At 42.0% G+C, this 22208-nt stretch overlaps 1 protein-coding gene across 3 annotated transcripts; it reads left to right on the plus strand.

Moving 5' to 3' along the window:
* The first annotated feature begins 2474 nt into the window (after nt 1–2474).
* On the plus strand, nt 2475–16635 carry ZNF653 (zinc finger protein 653). 3 transcript variants are annotated; one of them, XM_063294421.1, is made up of 9 exons: nt 2475–2898; nt 4117–4160; nt 6713–6928; nt 8467–9048; nt 9928–10111; nt 11470–11581; nt 12042–12156; nt 14478–14577; nt 15570–16635. In XM_063294421.1, exons 1-9 carry the CDS (start codon nt 2546–2548, stop codon nt 15745–15747), a joined length of 1884 nt encoding a protein of 627 aa, XP_063150491.1. In that variant the 5' UTR covers nt 2475–2545; the 3' UTR covers nt 15748–16635. The 3 variants fall into 3 exon arrangements, with proteins under 3 accessions (XP_063150491.1, XP_063150492.1, XP_063150493.1); XM_063294422.1 differs by having other exon boundaries at nt 14478–14604; nt 15570–15737; XM_063294423.1 differs by having other exon boundaries at nt 2486–2576.
* Nucleotides 16636–22208: the final 5573 nt, after the last annotated feature.

The following is a 22208-nucleotide window of genomic DNA, read 5'->3' on the forward strand; positions in this document are numbered from 1 at the left end:
AATTTTGCAAGAGATAAACAAAATCAAACTTTATTTTTTTAAAAACATCAGATTTTTTTATCTGTTTAATCATGTCCAATTCTTGGAGATTGCCTGGACCAGTCCCTGCAATTTTCTTGTCAGGTTTTTCAGAAGTGGTTTGCCATTGCCTTCTTCCTAGGGCTGAGAGAAAGTGACTGGCCCAAGGTCACCCAGTTGGCTTTGTATATGAAATCCAATTTACCAATACAATGAGGAGGAAGGGACAAAGGAACAAAGGGAGGTGACATGTTGTTGGGTCCAGGCAATGGTTAATACATCCTTGCAGGAGGGGGTGTTTCCAACTGCTTTTAAGGAGGTGTTGGTATACCCTCTCCTCAAGAAACCATTGCTGGACCCTACTGTACTGGACAATTTTCGTCCAGTCTCCCACCTCCCCTATTTGGGGAAAGTGGTTGAGAAAGTGGTGGCATTACAGCTCCAGAGGGTTCTGGAGGAAGTGGATTATCTAGACCCCTTTTGGTCAGGTTTCAAGCCTGGATATGGGACAGAAATGGCATTGGTCACACTTATGGATCTCTGGCGTGAGTGGGATGGTGGTAGTGTATACATTCTTGCTCTTCTTGACCTCTCAGCGGCTTTCAATACCATTGACCATGGTATCCTTTTGGGGAGGCTCAGGGAGTTAGGGGTGGGTGGCATGGTTTTGCGCTGGTTCACCTCCTTCCAGGGCCGGTCCCAATCCATGGTGATAGGGAGCGAGAGATCTGACCCTCAAACGCTCCTTTCTGAGGTGCCGCACGGTTTGGTTCTCTCTCTGCTCCTTTTCAACATCCACATGAAACCACTGGGTGAGATCATCCGTTGCCATGGGATGAGGTATCATCAATATGCTGATGATACTTGACTATACATCTCTGTCCCAGGTGAGGTAAGTGATGCTGTGACCGTCCTCTCTTGGTGCCTGGGGGCTGTAGGGGTCTGGATGGGGAACAACAGGCTTCAGCTGAACCCTGGTGAGATGGAGTGGCTGTGGGTTAATGGCTCTTTGGTAGCCGGGACATTGTCACCTTCGGTCCTGGATGGGGTGCACTGCCCCAGACAGACCCAGTGTGTAATCTGGCGGTCTTCCTGGACTCATGGCTCCTGCTCAAAGAGCAGGTGGCAGCCGTGGCCAGGAGGGCCTTTGCGCAACTTTTTAGTTACACCCAGTTACATCCCAGTTACACCCCTTCCTGGATCGGGATGCCCTTCAAACGGTCACTCATGCCCTTGTTATCTCCCATATAGACTATTGCAATGTGCTCTACGTGGGGCTACCCTTGAAGAGTATGCGGAAGCTACAGTTGGTCCAGAATGCAGCCGCTTGGGCTATCTACTGCAGAGAAGGCCCACCTCCTGGAATCTGCCAGACAGAATTCTCTTAACCACGGGGTTCGCAACATGCCCTTTCTGCATGATCAGGTGGGACGGGTTGATGTAACGGGGAAGAGGCGATCCCTTCTAGGCAGTCCTAGAAGGGCGCATGTAACACCTTTGTTGCGCGAGCTGCATTGGGTACCAGTCTGCTTCTGGGTTCAATTCAAGGTGTTGGTCATCACCTTTAAAGCCCTACATGTCATGGGACCAGGTTACCTGAGAGACCACCTCTTTCCCGTTACATCAACCTGTCCCACCTGATCATGCAGACAGGGCATGTTGCAGACCCTGTTGTTAAGAAAATTCCATCTGGCGGAGTCGCAGGCCTTCTCTGCAGTAGCTCCCACCCCCTGGAGCATCTTGCCCCTGGAGGTGAGGCTAGTCCCATCACTCCTGGCCTTCCTGAGGAATTTGAAGACCTGGCTCTGCCACCTGGCTTGGGGCAGGGAGGGGAGTCGTCATGTTTGGGGATGGCTAGTGCACTCTAGGACTGACTTAGATCATTTCCCACTTGGATTCTATTCTTATTTATAATTATTGCTGACTGTAATTGTACTTTTAGATATTGTATTTTTACTGTATATATTTTTTTATTATTATTATTTTGCTGTAAACTGCCCAGAGTCCCTCTGGTGGGAGGAGATGGGCGGTGACAAATTTGATAAATAAATGTCCTTGGCAGACCACCAAAGATGTGATTGGATTGAGAGCACAGGCAGAAGCTCACAAGAACTCAAAGAACAGCTATTGAGGACAGTCCTGGCAAAAGAATGTCCATCAGAGTCAGCAGTTATATAAAAAAAATATATAAAGAGTCATTACCCTTTGCAACTTGTCTAATCGCCCCTACGATAGGTAAGCTTGTTGCACTTTTTTTTCTACCGGCAGTGCTCAACCTCTGCCAAAATACACAGCTTCCTGACTCCAAGAGTATAGACTTGACTTATCAGCGACCTTGATGAAAGTCATCCGGCCAAAGCACCCTTCCCGGCCGGCTTTGCAGGCCACGCGCGCGAGGGGCTTCCCCCACCCGGAAGTGGATGCGAGCAAGCGAGTGGTCGCAGTCTTGACGTCACTAACGCGCGCCCCAGCCCGCTCCTAACAACAAGGTTCCTCGAGTGGCGGGTTCCCTGGTTACGAGGCAGGGATGAGTGATTCGGAGCGCGGCCCAGCCCCAGGTGAGGAGGATGGTGGGGAGCCCGAGGAAGAAGGGGAAGAGGAGGAAGAAGAGGTCGCTGCTGGGGATGTGGATGCCGAGACTGCGCCGGGTGGGCGGAAGGCTCGTGGTGGGCGGAAGGCCCGGGGTAGGCCTCGCCTCACCGAGTCTGACCGGGTACGACGACGCCTCGAATCCCGCAAGAAATACGACGAGCGGCGGGTCTACCTGGGCGAGTCTCACGGCCCGTGGGTGGACCTGAGGCAGCGCAGTGGCTGGAGTGACGCCAAGCTGGCGGCTTATTTGCTGGAACTGGAACGAGAACAGCGGGCCAGGCGCCGCGGGTGAGAGCCGGCAGGAGGGGCTGAGGGAGGAGATGGCTAGACTTTTAACTCGAATGGGGGAGTGCCCGGCCGCACGCGCCCCGGGGGCCTCCGTGATCGGACAAGGAGCGGGGCGCGAGAAGCGCGGGCCTTCACTCCGAGGGCAGTTGCGAAGGAGGCAAGGGCCAAAGACGAAGGGTTCTTCGAAAATAGGAATTGGGAGAGGTACGAGGCCTCTTTCTGCACACGGAGGCTGATGGCGCGGTTTTGCCAGCAGAATTGCCTTACGTTTCGGGGATTAGCGTAGGGCGATTTCCGGTTCGTTCTGCTATCCCTGTGTGCCTTCGAAGTCTGCTGCTCCAGAAGATCTCTCTCTCTAGAGTAGACTTCAAGGCATTCGAGGAAAGGAGAATGAGACGGTTCAGTGTGCAAGTGGGCGTTTTCTTATGTCATCTTGGATTCCAGATGATGTTCCTAACTCCTCTTTCTGTAACTTCATTTAGAAATGGGTAGTTAGTAACAGGTGGATACCTGGCAAATTATTGCCGTCCAGTGGTTTTTTCTTTTCCCATTATCAACAGGCTAGGGCACTTATATGGCTCTTTCAGAATGAAGTACTATAATTTGGCTGTCACATATGAATACTGCATTCTCCATAGTCATCTATCCCCAGCTACATTTGTGCAGCCAAGGATAATTTATCAAATCTTTTAAAACATTCCCTGAAAATTATCAGTCATATCCTAAGTTTAATTTTATGATAGAGGATGCATGTATTCTCTGGAAATGTAATATTTAGATCTCAAAACTGTTTGTGAAAATTAGAGCCTAATCCATATTATTATGCATGGTGATCCAAGAATTATACCAGATCATGTAATAGTGGATAACTTCTTGATGGAGTCCTTGGTTGGTCATTGGCAGTGACTGCTCTAACTGAGAAAGTGCAACAGCATGTTTGAATTTTGTTTTTCGTTGTTTGTTGCTCTGATGAAGGCTGTTAGAGAATAGAGTGCTGACTAGGATATAAACTTGGTTCGGTGGCTTTAGAAACATAATTTCCTTATTTCTTACCACTTTCTGTGAATGACAGTCTTATTGAAATAATATCTTTGAAGAGGTTTTTGAAAGGCTTTTAGAACCTCCTTTGGATAAGGCTTTCTTTTGGCAAACAAGTCCTAGCATTCACTTCTGGAGATCTACATGCGTACCATGATATGCTGCTGTCTTTACTTGCAGAAAACCATGGGAACAGATGCCTTATGAGCCACAGCGAAAGAAAAGTAAGTGTAATTTATGTATTGATATGTCAAGCATTATTCATGCTCTTAACTTTAAAAGTGCAGACAATCAGTTGCAGCCAATTCTTAAATTAAAATTAAATTAAAAAGAATGCCACAAAGTATAAAAAAATCTAATGGAAAGTCTGGAATGAATTTATAGTGATACAAAAATAGTCAGCAGTTCTGTGCAAAATAAATTTCAGTGAATTTGGCTGGACATTGATAATTATTAGCATAAATTACTATGTAATGATTCTTGAAATAATCTATTTTTTAATTTATGTATTCAAATTTATTATAGCCACCCAACTCCAATGGACTATAGTTAGTTTTCACTTGTCTCCTAATATTTTAAAATTCTCCCACTTCTAACCCAAATTAGATGTATTAGTTTCTTTGCATTTAATGCTGTCTGTGTTTTGTTTATTTTATTTTTACTATTCAACTAAAAATCAGTTAAGATTCTTCTTGGCTGTAATCACCTTGCATCTCTCAAAAAAGAACCAAGAGATCAATGGGCACATTATAACCTGGAACTTCTTTATTAATTGTACTATATTTGACCACACTAAACTTCGCACTGAAACTGTTGTACACCATTATGGATTTTATTTCATATCACTGGCTCAAATATTTTTAAAACAACTTTATTTAAAATGCCAAAATGAGTATTTGTGCTGAAAATTTCATCATATGTCACATATCACAAAACTTCATCATATGACACACATCACACTGACTCCCTGAAATTACATTGCTTTCTGTCTTTTTAAAAGTATCAACAGGGATTTTATTTACATCCATATCCATATCCATATCCATATCCATATATATATATATATATATATATATATATATATATATCTTTGTACTGCATCATATTTTTTGTAAAAAACTTTTATAGCTCTTGTATTGACCCAATAATTCAAATGTTCGCTTATTTAAGTTAGCTGTTTGATTTTTAAAAACCTGGCCTCTATGTATTGACATGAGCATTGAAGGATAGTTCATTTTGTTATTTTCAACATGTAATGAGAATAATCCTTCCAGTAATTAGAAAAATGACATGCCCTGTTCATGCAGAAATCTCAATTTTTTGAAAGTACAATCTTAGAGCTGGCATTATGAGTAATGTCTGTTCAAAGTGAAATGAAGAAATTATTAATAACCCTTTTATCATATTTAAAAGGCTGGTATCTTAGACCACTCCTCCCACATACGGGCTGTATCGGATTCTTCTGCCACTTGGACTTCATTCTTATTTTTACTCTTATTTTGATATTGATTTATTAAGAGTAATGCTATATTTATATATCATATTTATACTGTATGTTGTTTTAATCAATTATTTTATTTTAAACCGCCCAGAGTCCCCCGATGGGAGGAGATGGGCAGGGACAAATTAAATAAATAAATAAAATAAAAGCTCCAATCTGTATTGCTTTTTTCTTAGCCTGCAATAGTACCTAGAGTAGAGCTGAATTTATTGAGCCTAAATGCTTCTAGTTTAATACAAATTATAAATTCTCAGTTAAAGCAGGAATATTGCTACCTTTTAATAAAGACCAGTTTTGATATACTGTGACAGCAGTCTTATATAATCCTGGAATAAATCCCGTTGAACTAAATAGTTGTCATGCTTTATAGTCACTGGAACTGATATTTTTCTTTATTCATTTACAAGAATTTTGGTTTCTGTTATAAGACGTTTCCATATCTTGTGAGTTAACTAGATATGGGAGAGATTGATACTGGTCACTGTATAATTTTCAGGGCTGATCATAGCCAGATAGGTAATTTTGTTGCCTAAGCTAAAGCAGCTGTATGTAGGACTTAATCGATGTCCAAAATTAGACAGAATGAATGAAGGATTGAGTTTTCTAAAAGGTGGAATAAATGCATATTCTATTTCAAGCAACCTAAATATCAGCACTGTTCTTACGTAAGTTGCAGCCTGCAAAGGGTTGCTCTGTCATCATAAGGTATCACGTGCAAGCTGAAGTGGTCTCAGGAAGTAGTCAAGTAAATGCTCAGCTTAGTGACTAGAGGATGCAGTTAGTATCATGTGATGCTCTGGCATTCTGTGACTTTGTACTACTCCAGAGTGCTGATACTGCAAAGGAAAGTGTAGAATATAACTCCATTTACGCATTCCTTCTGATGAAATGTAAACAAGTATACTCAGAGAGTATTTTCAAAAAGCTCCTCTTGTATCATCATTAACAATAAAGGGCACCTTGAGCAATTATAATACACTATCTTTGAGTTGGCTTGAACCATATTTACTTTAATAGCTCTGAAGTCATAAGGTGGGCCTTCGAGGCTATTTTTCTTTTCTTTTCTTTTTTGCATTATTTTATTTGACTGAAATTGATTTAGCTAGTTGTTTCTCTAAATGAAGAAAGAATTAACATAAAGTTACATAATGTGTGAAGACAGATGGATTCTGTCTTTAGCTTTCAGAGAGAGCATGCCATCTGTTCCAAGTTTCTCAAGCTTTTTTTGCTTTGCTTTGTTTCGTTTTTTCCTTCCCATCCTTACCGTGTCCCAAGGAAGAAGGCGGAATGTGAACTGCCTGAAGAACACAGTCATCTGGTATGAAGATCACAAGAACCGCTGCCCATATGAACCTCTCCTCTCTGAGCTGGATCCCAACTTTGGGATGTACACCACAGCTGTGTGGCAGTGTGATGCAGGGCACCGCTATTTCCAGGACTTACACTCGCCACTTAAACCACTCAGTGATTCTGAAGAAGAATGTGACAATGGTAAGTGTGCAGAGTGCCCTGAACGTTAAAACTAATCTGACTTTTTTTTTTTTTTGCAGTTAAATGTAGCAAATATTTCGATGTAGCTTTTGCAACTCATATAGCTAGCTGCTTTCTGAGTTATTCTTTAGTGCAACTAAGCTTGGAAACCAGGCAAGCAGGGATCACTTTGGAAGTACATGAACTCAATTTAAGTTATGACCGTGAAGCTGGAGGTGGCCCACACAATGTTAATGAAAAAAAATTCATTTCTGGAATAAATGAATAGTGTCATGTTCACCGTTCCGGTGTTTCTGCATCGTAACGGTTCGCTTGCCATGGTGCTGATATGTGTCCTGGCTGGGAGGGTGCTGCTGCGAGCCTTGTACTGAAGACGTGCTGATCTGTGCCAGGAGGAATGTGTTTAGACTATCTCTGAAATGTCAAGGTCTTTTTGCCCGTTGAGCAGCAGAGCTCGTTAGGAGCACCTGGGAATGTGGGGTGAACTGTATGTGAGGGAGGGGCTGGGTTGCTGTTTGTAAGATGCTATTTAGTTTGAGTTTAGGCGCGCTTTTCTCATTCTCAGCTTTTTACCTGTTCGCACCCTTTTCTAAATAAACTCAGAACCTGAATTGTCATTTTGAGTCTGAGAGTTTTATCGGAATTAAGGCAACCATCACAAATAGTTATTAACCCATCATGGACAGCTCTTTGAATTCCTAAGCTTTATTAGTATATCTACAGTTTTCAGTTATTTTCCTTTTTTCAGATTGAATATTGTAAGGCAAGATATTATTGTCTTTAAATGTTTATATTAAAATGTCTGTATAATATTGCATCATTTTAACCACACTGAGTGCTTTTTCATATTTTTCCCTGCTTCAAGCCTGTCTTTTCTGATAGTTTGTGACAAATAATGTTATGTGCCTTTAAAAAAAATTAAAGGTTTTTTTTTAAATGCCACATTAGAACATTTCCTAGTGCCAGCTGGAAATTATTTTAGTTTTTAGTTTGATATTTACAATCTCTGATTGTAGCACACTAACATTGCTTTTCCAACAAGTTTTCTTGGCTAGTTGACTTGACTATCTGATTTCAGGTACTACAGAAATTAGACTGCAGGATAGCATCCAGAAAATACTGTTGTTTATATTCATTTCATACAGAGGTTGAGGAAGTACAGTGGAGAGAAAATCAAGATGACTCTAATCATCTCTTCTCAGCAAAAGCAGTGCTTGATATGCTTGGTCTCTGTACAGAGAGCAGTGGTGGAAGAAACCGAAGGCAAGAATATGCACTTGTTGTGTTGAAAGGTTTTGGCCTTACTAAGTGATCTAGAATTCTCAATGTGTGTGAGGAGGAGGCCTTTTTAGATGGAGGCAAATAGGGCAGCTGTGTTTCTGCGGGTGTTTAGATACCCTAATTCATCTCTGCTGAATAGCGTAGAGTCCTGGATACAGCTATCAGTGGAGAGTAAGTGGGAGTCTAGCTGTAGGATTCCTCTGTCTGTGTAGATCAAAACTATCTGCTAATTTTCTCATCTTCGTTGAAATTTGTAGTTGCCAATGGCACTGGAGTTGGAAGCTCTGAATCTTCAGAAGAAAACTCTTGCTCTGAGACAGAGGAACAACTGGAGAATGAGAAGGACAAGTCCCAGGTTCAGCAACCCTCAGCAAATGCAGAAGGAGAAAATGCCAGTGGGCTCATCACGCAGGATGGCATCCATATTCCATTTGAACACCATATTGAGAACTTACGAGCAGAACAGGGTACTAGCATGTGCCACAATCCACCCCTCAATGGGCCAGAGACAATGGAGACTGTGGTATGCGTGCCAGTGCCCATGCAGATGAGTTCAGGCCATGGAACTCTGTTTGAGAATGTTTCACAAGAGACACTTGGTGAAGTAGTAGCCAGCTGCCCTGTGCAGGGGATGATGCAAGGCTCGCAGGTGATCATCATTGCTGGGCCCGGCTATGATTCTCTCACAGCAGAGGGAATCCAGCTGAATGTCACCAGCACAGGAGGAGAGGAGCTGCCTTGTGCTGTGATTGAAGGCGTAGCAGCTTATACTCAGGCTGAGCCTGAGAATGGACAGCACAGTAGCACCGAAAGCGTGGAATACATCAAAGCCAAAAAAGGTAGTTTCTACTATCCATCTTGGCTGCCTGTTCACAAATGGCCAGTTGTAAAATATGTAGGTTTAATACGTTGTAAGAGTGGCAGTTCCTGCTGTAGAGGAAGGACTGCAGGAACCTCCAGCTCTGTGCTTCAAAATTCAGAAGTTGGGGTGGGGGGAGAATCCCAATCTGCATACTATAGCATGCAAATTTATTTCCTTATTCTTTTCTGTAAATGTTCTTCCAGCTGTCAGTGCAGTCTCTGGTGAAGAAGTGATGTGCCTCTGAGGGCTTGTGGTGCAGATCTGTACTCTTCTCACTCATCTTGCAATAACCCATTTGTGATTCTTTGTGTCTCATGCTATAGGAGCTGAACTACAAATATATCAGCAATTGCTTATGAAGTACTTAATAGTGGAGAAAATCAAGAATTGGAGGGTTTACCACTATTAAGCATTCTTGTTAGGAAGGATAATGTTAATTTTAAAATAAAATCGATTATTTGATATCTGCATATTTGGGACATGAAAATGTATGCACTCGTGTGTGCATATTTTTGATGTTAAATTTTCTGTGTCCCATTTTTGGTAGTACTTGTTAGTTTTATGGGCAAGTTTCTCTTCAAGAGTGAGACCCATGTAAGGAAACAGCGGTACAAACTCCTTTCTGGACTGGTGTGTGTAGGATGCTGCCTTCTGTTTCCTGCCATGGAGGCTCTCCAGCTTATCTTCAGTAAGTTTCCAGCTTACTTGGTTTGCTGTTTCCCTTCTTGCCCAATCACTTGCAAAATATTTTAGGCTGGAACACATTTCAGAAGTGATTGGTTTTTGGCTAACATGCCTGTGTAACTTCAGATAGAGTATTTCAGCATTTACAATTATGCTTTCTGATTGATGGCAGAAAACGAAGCGCTTTTTAAACTCAAAAAAGAAGAGCATCATCCTCCAACAGAAACAGAAGCATCCTGTGACTCAAAACCAGCCCATGAAGGTGAGGGGCAGGAACCAGAGCCTGAACCTGAGGAGGAGACGGATGGAAACAACATGTCATCCATTATTTATGAGATTCCAAAGGAGCCTGAAAAGTGAGTGAGCAGCAGCAGGAGATTGTGGCCATCTAGATCTCTTTGTTTAGGGAAGTATCTGGGTGCTACTTCTTGGAACATAAGCATGGGAAATGCTTATTATTTGTTCCACAGAGTATTGTGAATGCAGCTTGTCCAACTTTTGAAGATTCTGGTTGCTTTTCCACAGTTGCTGCTATGTGATTTACCATTGCTTAAATGATTAATATTCTACCTTGACACCCCTGAACAGACTTTGGTGATTCAATTGAACCTCTAAAAGGGACCAAGGGGAAAAACAGAAAATTATAACCCATTCAGCTTAATAGACATGGCAAGCAGATTGTAGTAATAGTAATCTATGCAAACATAAATAAGCCCACGGAGGAGCAAGCATTGCTGAAGGAGAATCAGCATGGGTTCTGCAAAGCTGTATCTTCCCTCAGGAACCCCTCTGAGGCTCTTGAAGAAACTTAGTCATAGAATAAGAGGACCACTCCTTTTATGGATTGCTAATTGGTTAAAAAATAGGAAACACAGAATTGGGATAAACTGGCAATTTCCCAATAGAGAAAAATGAAAGAAAAAATTAACTCCTCAAGATCTCTGTGGGAACTAGTACAATTTAATTTGTTTATAAATAGTCTTAATTTACAGATAAGCAGTGAGTTGGCCAAATGTGCAGATTATACTAAACTGTTCTGGATAGTAAAACCAAAATTGATTATGAAGTGCTCCGTAAGAAACTTTCCAGCACTAGGATCAGGAGCTATCCAATTAAACTGATGACGAAACGATTTAGTACACACAAAATAAAGTACTTTTTCATGCAGCACCTCATCGTTCTTTGGAATTTATCATCACAAGGCATGGCCACAAGCACAGATGGTTTTTAAGAGGATTAGATAAATTTAGGAAGATCAGGTCTATCAAGGACTATTGGTCTTTCAGACTTAATGTTACCTCCAAATTGGGAACATTGGACTAAGTTGGGTCTTAGCCTGGTCCAGCATGGATTTTGTGATAATCTAAACCAGAGAAATGTAGATTAATTTGATTTTTGTTAGATCAAGCTTCAGGAAGTGGTAGGTAGTTGAGGTTTCTGGGAGAGGCAAATCAATTGCCTGAACTTAGTACCTCATTTCTGGAAGTCTATCCTAGACTTCCAGAGATGAGTGTCTCAGATCTTATTTTTCCAGGCTTTTCTGCAGCCCTGGTGTTCTTAAGATTCTGTACAATCTCTGTTTATCGTGATGCTGTGGTAAAGCCCTTTTGGTTCTGTGACTTTTTGTAGAGCGCAGCAGGGTAGTAGAATAGTTTTGTGGCTTAGGGACAATGTATGGCAATTTTCCTTCGAATAGTTTTTCTCCTCCTTTTAGGAGGCGGCGGAGCAAAAGAGGTCGTGTCATAGATGCAGATGGCATGTTGGAGATGTTCCACTGTCCTTATGAAGGATGCACCCAAGTCTATGTAGCGCTTAGTAGCTTCCAGGTATAGTTCCTCTGACCTGATAGATTGATTAAATTTACGGTTGTAGAGTAAAAGAGCTTCTGACTTTAATTTGACTGCTGAATTGTATTCTATGCTGAAGAGTCAGGCAAAATGGCAAAAGTGATAGAGCTACTTTTTTTTGGTAGTGGAACCAATTGCCCTTGATATGTTGAAGCAGAAGCTAGACAGCCCCCTGCTAGTGGTGGGATGCTTTGATTTGGATTCCTGCGTGGAACATGGGGTTAGACTCCAGGGGCCTAAATGGCCTGATTATACCCAATAATAACATTTAATGCAACCAAGAGGGTATAATAAACCATTTTCTCCCAGTTTGACACTGAAGAATGGTGGTGATTTACTCTAATTTAGTGTAGGTTTGTCTGTTTGTGAAGAAGTGGTAAGAACTTTCCAATTCGTACTCTATACGAACAAGGTTCATCTTATTTCTTTCTGTCCTCAGAATCATGTTAATCTTGTTCATCGGAAAGGAAAGACGAAGGTGTGCTCGCACCCAGGTTGTGGCAAAAAGTTTTACCTGTCTAATCATCTTCGAAGACACATGATAATTCATTCAGGTATATTGTCGCCTCTGAGTTTTCCTACTGCAATATGTCTTCATCGCTTCAGAGGTATCTTGGTATATGGTGACTCTGATGAAATGGTTTCCCTTGCGCATCAACACGTAGCCCAGCTTTGAAGCAGAGAGGTCCAAACCAGGATTTGATTTTCCTACAGTGGAGGAGGAAAGTGGCTCCTCCCACTGGTTCCGGGAGGCAGGAGTAGAAGATTTGCAGCAGTCCCTAGGGTGGGATTTCTCCCTTCCCGATATGTCCCTAATCCAGGTTTATAGTAAATCGCTGAGAGCTCCACTGCTTTCTCACTCTTAAGTAAAGATCGGATTCTCTTTCGGTGTTTTTCTTCAGGCTGGGGGAACACGTCAACAGCGCTGCAATTGGACATTTTGGAAGATCTCTCATTTTTCAACTTCTCATGGAGAAGTCAGGGCACATGGGTGGAGGTAACCCTCACCGGCCAAGAGGGTACATTTTCAGTTGCACTAGACATAGTGCATGGACCTTGTTTCCATTTTTTTCATGCTGCAGGTTTTCTATCTCTTGTAATTTTATCTTGGTTGTGTTTTCATTGATCAGAGACCCATTAGCTGTTCCCAAAGCTGACTGTAGATGCTTTTCACTTTTCCCAGAAAGGAAATTATTAATGGCACTGCTTAAGTCCACTAAAAAGGGATCTTTTTGTTAGCTGACCCTGGGATGGTAATGTTTGATAGTGTTTGTTTATTAAATTTACTGCTGTAATCTGATAAGACTATTATGTGCTATTAAAATATGCATGTATATTGTTTTTGTGGTAGTGTTATATCGTGTTTTTAGCACTCCTCCAATCACCTTTCTTTGGTGTTAATACTTGAAGATTGTCTGAGGACGTGTTCAGTTCTCTGATATACTAAATGCTCTAAAGGAAGGAATGGTACGCAATTCATGTATGCACAACCTTGGAGGATATATTTTAGGAAGCTTAGTTTTTCAGTAAATCTGCGGAAGCTGTCAATACTGTAAATCTTTTATCTAGGTTGAAAAGACTCCCAAGCCATTGTTTCTCTGGCTAAACTTTAGAATATAACAATACAGCTATCTGCCCAGTCTAGCAACCTTTTTAGCAGATGCCAAAAAGCTAAAAATGCTGTCACTTACAGAACTGACATGTGTCTTTTAATTAACTGTTACGTGGCCTTTTTGCAGCCCTTACATTTTTTTAATATCTCAGTCTGATAGTATTTTATCTGTTCCTCTCTTGCTTCTACCTTGTCCACTCCTAAGCCTAGACCATTCTGAATGGGGCATGGAATAGTTTGGACATTTGCAGAGCAATAAAGATTTAATCTTCTATAACTACTTAATGATTTGTTTTCAGAACATCACTTTACATGTAGCAAAAGTTTTCCGTAGCCATATTATCAAAGTAGATCCAGGCTTCTGTTTCCCTCTTATGAAACATTATTGATTGCTGCTCTGGAGGGAGTCACAGCCCATTCTATAAACAGCACAGCCACCTCAGCCTTTTTGTTCCAGAGGCTCCTCCGAGCGATGCATGTAAGGCTGCTACATGGATTTCTGCATCTTCCTTTGTTAAAGGAAGTTTCTAAGTCTTGCAGGATTATATCTCCCACCCATCTAGGAACTGCTTCTCTACTGTAGGAAAATGAAGTACTGGATTTGAAGGTCCTCTTTCTACAGTGGATGGAGGAGACAATAGTTTTGCCATTGGGAAAGCTTATTTTCCTATTGTGTTTTTTTATTCTGTCTGATTTTTCTCTTGATTTTTTTTTTGGAGCTCCTATTGCTTTACAATCCCATAACTAGAAGGGAATAGATGCTCTCTATCAGTCTAGGGATTATTATTATTATTATTATTATTATTATTATTATATAATCCCTTTTACTCCTGCCTACTGGAGCAAGTGGGAAGAGCAAGACAGTTTTCAGGATTCCCTCAATTCACTGTAGAAAAGGAACCTTTATAGGAAGTCCATTGTTCTGTTCTCTTTGCATTTCTGTTAATTCCTGGAAGTTGTGTAGAACTATACAACTAAACTTACTCTTATTGGTTTTCTTTAAGTACTGAATTTCAGTTGACGAGTGTGGTTGGGGACTCTCTTTTTCTATTATTTTTCTTAAGTTTAAAGCAACTTTATACTCCTTAATTTGTGCATGGGGTCTCAAGGTTTACTTGAGGACCTATGGCAGGGCTGCTTATTCGAGCAAGATTCTTTTGGAAGATGTCCCTAGAACACATCCATTTTGGGGGGACAGAGACCCCTATGTTAGTTATTGATGTGTTTTGCTAATCTTTCCTTTTTATTCCTCGAACTTCCCAGGAGTCCGTGAATTTACCTGTGAGACTTGTGGGAAATCCTTCAAGCGGAAGAACCATCTGGAAGTCCATCGCCGAACGCACACAGGAGAGACACCGCTCCAGTGAGTGACCTGGGGCATGACTAGAAAGTCTGGGCTGATCCATTCTCTAGCCTCAGAGCATTAGGGTGAGGTCTTTGAAGCCTGCTTGCTGTTGCCTTCCTTGTGCAAGTTGGCAAGGGCTCAGTCTGGCTGATGTTGTTCTTCTGCTAACAGAACTTGGTTGTAAATGCTAGAAGGCTGAATAGCTGCTAAATATGGTTTTTAAACAATGGCTTTTAATTGATTAGGTTTACCAGATGCCACTTGGTCCATTCTCTGATTGGGAGGGAACACTTATGGGGAATAAGTATCTAAATATTTTTTAAAATGGGAACCCTGAATGAACCACTGAGTAACTGTTGCATACTGTTAATACATCTGATATATTTGAGGCCAAATAATTGTACTAAGAAAAGCTACTTTCAGTACTTGTCAGGAAGGGTATGAAGATCACTTTCAGCTGTTCTTACGCATGTGCATTAGCTAAAACCGATGACCACAGAGTGAAAGCAGTGACCTGGCCTGACAGACTGTGTTATTTAAATACAGTCTGTTGCTCTGTGAAGGTTATGTGAGTTTGACGAAGGGGAAGGGAGCTGTTACAGATATCTCAGAAAAGATATCTGAGTCCTGGGGAAATAGAAAGTGAGCAAAAGAAGTTCAGAAAAACTCCGCCTTGATTGTGTTAGGTATAAGTTGAAACAGGGAGGGACTTTGACAGACTTTCAGGATTCTTTTACAGTACCCTAACTGCATTAAAGTATATTCCAAGGCTCTTAGCGACTCCTGTTTCCTGACTTTGCCTACTTCAAAGGGCTGACTTGCTCAGAAAAGTAGTATTCCCATTTTAGTTGGAAGCTGCTTTTAGGTGGAATATAGCAGCTGGTCAAAATACATGCTCTACTTGATTATGGGTTGTACATGCTGAATAGACAGCAATAGCTGGTGGTAGTGATGGTGCCTGTGAGTGCTTTGCTGGAGTACAGAGGAGTGATGACTCTTTCTCTCCACAGGTGTGAGATTTGTGGCTATCAGTGCCGACAGAGGTCTTCTCTCAACTGGCATATGAAGAAGCATACCTCAGAAGTCCAGTACAACTTCACTTGCGAGTACTGTGGCAAGCGTTTTGAGAAGCTGGACAGTGTCAAGTTTCACAAACTAAAGAGCCACCCAGACCAGAAGGCTGCTTGATACTGAATCATTTTAATTATTGTTCCTCCAAGTAACCTAAACCAGCTGCGGGCATGTCTTGCACATGCACAGCTGAAGACATGGTGTGTGCTTCCCACTGCACAAGGATCTGTCCCTCTTGTTAGGATGATACGGGGTAGCTTTTTTAGACCAGTTGGTGACTGACATAAAAAGCTTCAAGTTTGATGTGCAAGTGTCAGTGTGCTCAGGGTGTTTGGACAGCATAAAATCAAATCATCCTATAACTGGAGATTATGGTGCTAAGCTGTCCTGTTTCTCCAAGGGGGAAAGAACAGTGGAAACAATAGCCAAGAATAATCTTACCCAATTGAAGCATCAGTACTTTGCTATCTGATGAGCAGCACCTTCCACATTTTAGCCGCCTGATACTTGATCTGAAGGAGGAGTGCAGCTGTGAAAGGTCCAGTTCCATATCATTTAAGTATGGAGAAACTACTTCCGATGTAAAACTCCAGGCCTAGTTCATGTGGCTGTTTTATATCTATTGACAACAGTGTAAGAAAATTACTGGCTGATAATGCGTTAATTAAATTTTCTCGAAAAAGTTGGTTGAATGATAGTCATAAATTGGCCTAAACATGGTTCTACTGTCAGGAACCATTTCCCCCTCAACCTTCAGGGCTATTGCATTGGAAGACAATCCAGAGTTAGCATTTGTACCCATTTTCTCACAATATTTGTGTCCTGTAGAGCAGAGATTCTGATACTGGGTATACCCATGCTCCAGCTCCAAGTTCCTTTATTATTCTGGTTATCTGTGCCCATCCTCTATAGTTTGCCATATTCACAGTCTTGTTTGCAAATAAGGAATTGCTGAAGTTTAATGCCATAGGTGTATGCTTTTTTATTATATTGAATATTAAGAAATGTGGCTCTTGTCCTTAAAAATGCCATTTAATCCTTAGGACTAAGTTAAAAGTTATGAAATTGTGTGAAAATTGATGGAGATCTTTTTTTCTATAGTTGAAACTTGACGTTCTGTGAGAGCAGTCATATCTGGGAGCGTCTCATTCCCTGCTCCCCAAAAAAACCCCTCTTTGAAGAACCGGTTTATATGAAACTGTCAGAAGGCAAAAGAGCATAGTTGGGTCAAGCTTCTGTGTGGGGTTTGCCATTCTGGGATGAGCAGGAAGAGCTCCTTTCTGTCAGTTTAGGGTAGTTGTACTTTTGGAGGTTCCTTTGTGTGGCTGTTCTTGCCATATTCTTCAAAGATGTACAAGTCATTGTTGAACTGGATTTAAAGCCTGCCAGACTCTTGCTTCCAGTTTCCTGGAGCTGCAGGTGCTAAAATGGACAGACCTTCCAAATGTTGCACTCCAGCTCCCCATCAGTTCTAGTAGCCATCATTGTCAATGGTGAAGGATCATGGTAGTCTGGAGACAGGATATAACTTAGTGGTGTGAGAGGGAAGCTGGCTGATTGAAATTGGCTGATCCTCTTGCATCTCTTAACCCAGGCAAAGATCACTCTGAAATCCAGAGGGATCCAGGTCTGAGAAGAAAGCAAAAGGTAGGTCTGGAGGAATTCTTAAAGGAGCACAGTGTGTGTGCACAGGCAAACCAGGGATCAAGCAGAGATGAATTTTGGGGCTGAATGAACTAGGGACCTTTACCTTTGTAGAACACAGGATCAGCATTGGAGATGCAAGACCTATTAGGAAAAAGCATTATCATATACTTGAACAGGCAAGAAGCACCCTGGAGAAGGAGGTTCAACACATAGTGGAACTCGGTAATATTGAATCCTCTTGATGAGTGGGATATTGTCTTGGCGCCAGAAGCTAAGTGGGAGGTTAGATTTTTGTGGACCTAAGTAAGTTAAATCAGGTCATGAAGATTGATAGTTATCCTATGTCCACAGTTGATAATCTGCTAAGTAAGTTCAGTAGGTACTTCTCCACCTTTGGCTTAATACAAAATAATTGGCAATCCCCTTGGAGGCTATCTCTAGAGGGAAGACAGTCTTCATAAGGCCAGAAAGGGTATTCTATTTTGTAAAGATGCCATTTGGTCTACATGATGCCTCTGCAACCTTCCAGAGGCTGAGGGAACAGGTTCTCCAGAACGAAGAAAGTTCTGTGAAGTATATCTGGATGATACTGTAATTTACAGTACTCCATGGAAAGTACAGTGGTGTGCTCTCAAGGTTGTTTTGCCCATGAACCTAGCAAAATGCCATCTGGATTACACAGAACTGAGATACCTGGGATATGTTTTAGGCTACCAGGAGGACAAACTGGAGGAGGAGAAAAGTCCCACCCCTCAAGAAAGAAGGTTGGTTGTTGGAGGCCTTGGAGGATACTATGGGCACTTTATGTCCTATATGGTGCTTTGGACTTAACCAAGCAAAATGAGCTGAATTAGATTTGCTGAGCTCAGAAGGTCTTCAGTGAAGTGAAGACAGCCTTATGCACTCAATCTGTATTGAAGGGACCACATTTTGATCCCCCCCCTTTATAAAACAGCACTTCAGATGCAGGGCCAGAGGTAGCCTTTACGCCACTACATGAGGGTGAGGAGCGCCTGGTACTGTGCCCCTTTAAAAAAAAACATCTTTAAAGAGAGCATATGGGGGGGGGTGGCATAGGTTATGCCCTAAAGTGGGCTTTGCAGAGCTTCAGAACCTACATATGGGGATGTAACTTCACAGTAGTCAGATACTACCAGCCAGTAACGTGGCTGGAAAAGATGAAGGATACCAGTTTGTTCACCCATGGAACAACATCAGATAGTAAATTTTCTGAGTTAGGCACAGATCCAAAGGTCACTTCTTGTAATGCAGGATAGTGACTCCAAAGGAAGGGCTCTAAGCACTCTTTCTTTATCTGAGCAATGCTGATAACACTCTTAGCCACTATAAAGCCAAGCTGAGCCCTGTTCTAACATGTTACTTGAGCTTAATCTTACTCCATTTTCTAATCTAAAGAAGAAGTAGAAGTGTTTCCATGTTATTTTTAGCTGTCAGGCACTAAACGCTACAAACTTTTTTCTCTAAAGGACTGGGAGAGAGATTAATGGTAGGTTCTTGATATGGAAGGCCTAAAGAGTTACTGTGCCACTTGTGAGGCCAACTTCAGAGTCTTGCCACCAGGAAAGAATTGCTGCCTCTGTAGGCTACTGTTGAGGAATTCTAATATGTGCCGTGCAATCCCCATGTCAGATTCAGCATCCTGAGTATCCCATATTTTACCTATTGTGCAGCTGGAAAACCTCCTACAATAGTTTACATACTGCCAGTAAAAACAGTACCGTGGTCATTGCCTATAGCCCCAATTAAACAGTTTCATCCTACAAGCTTCACCTTGTTTTCTAGCCTCTTCTGGAGTATAGTTAGGGATGAGGTTAATAACCCATATCATTTCTGTACCCTTTATTTTAAAAGCGCCTTGGTGCCTCTCGCTGCTCCTGCAAATAGTGCTAAATAAATAATTCATTACCCGACAAGGCCACATTAATAATGCAGGCTTAGGGAACTGTTCTCAGCACCAAGGACATCTCAAAAGCGCCTCTCCCTTGGCTGCAACCTGGATTTTCTCCCTTTGCAACCGCAAGCGTTTCATGAATCCTGACAGTTCGCATTCAGGGCACCTTCCTCTTTTCACGCAGATGAGAGATTGCCGTCCGTCTTGCTTGGGAAAAAGAGGGCCCAGCGATTGAGCAAAGCTAATAAAAAGCCGAACTTTCTACTGTGAAGGAGCGTGTCTTGTGAGCGTGGTGGGAGCGGCTCAGTGATGCTTGCGTTGATGAGATTTTGTTGGTTTGAGTTATGTGCAGAAACAGAATCACTCGGATTCATTATTGCCAAAAAGAGGACACTCCAGTCCTGCGTTCTCTTGAAACATAGGAGGCCACCTTCTGTAACACTGAAGTGTGTGATCATAAAAGGAAGAGCTGACGATGCACTGATGAGCAGGAGGAGCTCACTTTGCAGAAAATTTGAACTGTAGCTACGTTTTTGCTAAAGAGCTTTTTAACCTACTCTTCTAAAGCTATTAACATCCTGTGAGAACTCAGGCAGTCACTTTCTTCACAGACTTTGAGTAGAATTAGTAAGCATTTTTCCTACCTATGTTTCAGAACTTACATGTATTCATTCGTTCATTCAGATTTATAAAGCTGCCCAACTTACAGCAGCTCTCATTGTTAGTGAACAACTGGGCTGCATGTTTTAAGCATTGCCAGCAGGTGGAGCTATTGGTGTATTTTGGATTAAAGCAGCATTTGGATTAAGCATCAAAAAGCAGCTTAAAGAAGCATTTTGGTTAAGCATCAAGCTTCCACAGGCGAATACTGCACAGTACTGTACAATGCTGAGTGTCGCTATGTGACATCTTGTGTTGAGTTCACAAGGGGGATGAATTGAAAAAAAATCAAGTTGTGAAGTAAATACCAATTCTGAGTTTAAAGTTATAACACAGAGTCCCTTGGTGAGGTTTTGTTTGTTTTAGCAATTACCTACATATGCACCTACAGGAGGTGTTCATATGGGATGTATTAGGGGACCAAGAATAATTCCAAAAGCCTCCATTCATAGAAGAGGGAATAAATTAGATAAAAGAGATCTCTTGCCATGAGTTGGTTTAACAGATGCCCCCTCTGACCTGTTAACTAAAATAATCCAGGCTGTACCTTCCACCTTGCGTTCTCTTAAATTTTCAAAAGAAGGAGTCACTTATGTGGTCAGGTTGCATTGGAGCAATTTAGCCAATAGCATCTGATACCAAATACAATAAGCCATGCAGGTCAAGAGAAGGTCCCACTGTGTAAACCAGTACATTCATGTTGCTGCCTGACAGGAAGGCGCTCTCTGCCCTGGCTCTCCCAAGAAGATAGGGTAACACCTCCCACTGGCAACTACAGGAGAATAAAGGTGAAGGTGAAGTCGAAGGAACCCGCAGCGGAGAAGTTTAGAGCCTTCCATTTTGTATGATAGGGGGAACAGCTACAGCAGGGAGAGCTCTATAGGTTCAAGAACATAATAATGCTCCCTTCATAGCTATTTCCTCCTCTGTCTGCTAATGAGCATGAGCCGCAGTGGGCAATGAATGATGCCCAGATAGTTACAGAGTAGACTCCAAGTTGGTTATATCTGGTTATTTATATTCCATGGTCCCAAATGGCCAGCTAGTTCAAAGAAGTCACTCATCCCAAGGAAGAGCTTGAGCTTTTTTCTTGGGTTATTTTTTAGATATTAGCAAAGAGGACTCTGAACCGTGTGCAGAATGCTTATTTGTGACTGTCCAATGGCAAAGCAACATTTTTTAAAAATTTAGAAATAAAAATTGGGGAGACATTGAGATTTCTAAAATGATAGAAGGTATGGGAAAAACACGACAGCCAGTTTGGTGTAGTGGTTAAGGCACCAGGCTAGAAACCGGGAGATCATGAGTTCTAGTCCCACCTTAGGCACAAAGCCAGCTGGGTGACCTTGGGCCAGTCACACTCTCTCAACCCTGAGAAGAAGGCAGTGGCAAACCACTTCTGAAAAGCCGCCAAGAAAACTGCAGGGACTTGTCCAGGCAGTCTCTGAGAATTGGACATGATTGAATGGATTTTTTAAAAATTGTAAAAGCAGAAAACACAGTTGTAAATCACTTATAAAATTGACTGTAAATTCAGGGCTTCACACAACACATAATGAATGAATGTGACTGCAATTAGATAAGGTAGTCCGCGGAAGATATAAAGGCAAATTGTCTCTATATACCTCAGCAAATAGTGGAAAAGGATTGTTGTTTCTGTGCCCCATGTGTATGCATTCCAAAGCATCTTGCAAGCTATGAATAGTCTCCATCTGATCCATTAACTAGAAGCCCATAGTCTTCTACTGGACTGTTGGCTTTAAGCAAGGGCATTATTCAGTTGCCTTTCATTCCCCTTGTCCACGGTCTTACATCCAAATTACAATATAAGTTAATTCTACTTAGTGTGGGGGTTTTCATTAAGGAGAAAGTAAATGTTGGGGGAATGAGGAGCTGGCTGTTGCTTGCAAAGTGCCATGTCTGTCCATTCATAGGCAGGGGGCATACATTCCAGCCAGCCTGGGTGAGGAACACTTCCTTTGTTTCTTTTATGAAGGCTGGAGATTTGCAACCTCCCCTTCCTTTGCTGGTTTCCCTCTCTTTGGCTAATTAAGACAGATTGGGCCATTAGTGAATACCAGACGCTGCCTCTTCTGGGAGGAAATTGGATCAGAGGATGAGAAAATGGGAGATGATTTCCACCTCCCTGCGGATGTTTCCGCTCCCCATCTTCTGATCTGCTGGAAGCTTTCAAGAGACTAAGATGGGAAATAGACCAGGCCGGAAGGTGGAAGCATCTGCTCCTCTGGCTTGTGATGATCTCAACATTAATTCTCCGCATTACAAAACTTGGGGGGGGGGGTTGTTGTTTGACCACAAAATTAAGTTGGAGTGTCCTGTTAATCCTGCTAGAATGGGT

The sequence above is a fragment of the Candoia aspera genome, chromosome 2, assembly GCF_035149785.1.
Source record: "Candoia aspera isolate rCanAsp1 chromosome 2, rCanAsp1.hap2, whole genome shotgun sequence".
NCBI lineage: Eukaryota > Metazoa > Chordata > Lepidosauria > Squamata > Boidae > Candoia > Candoia aspera.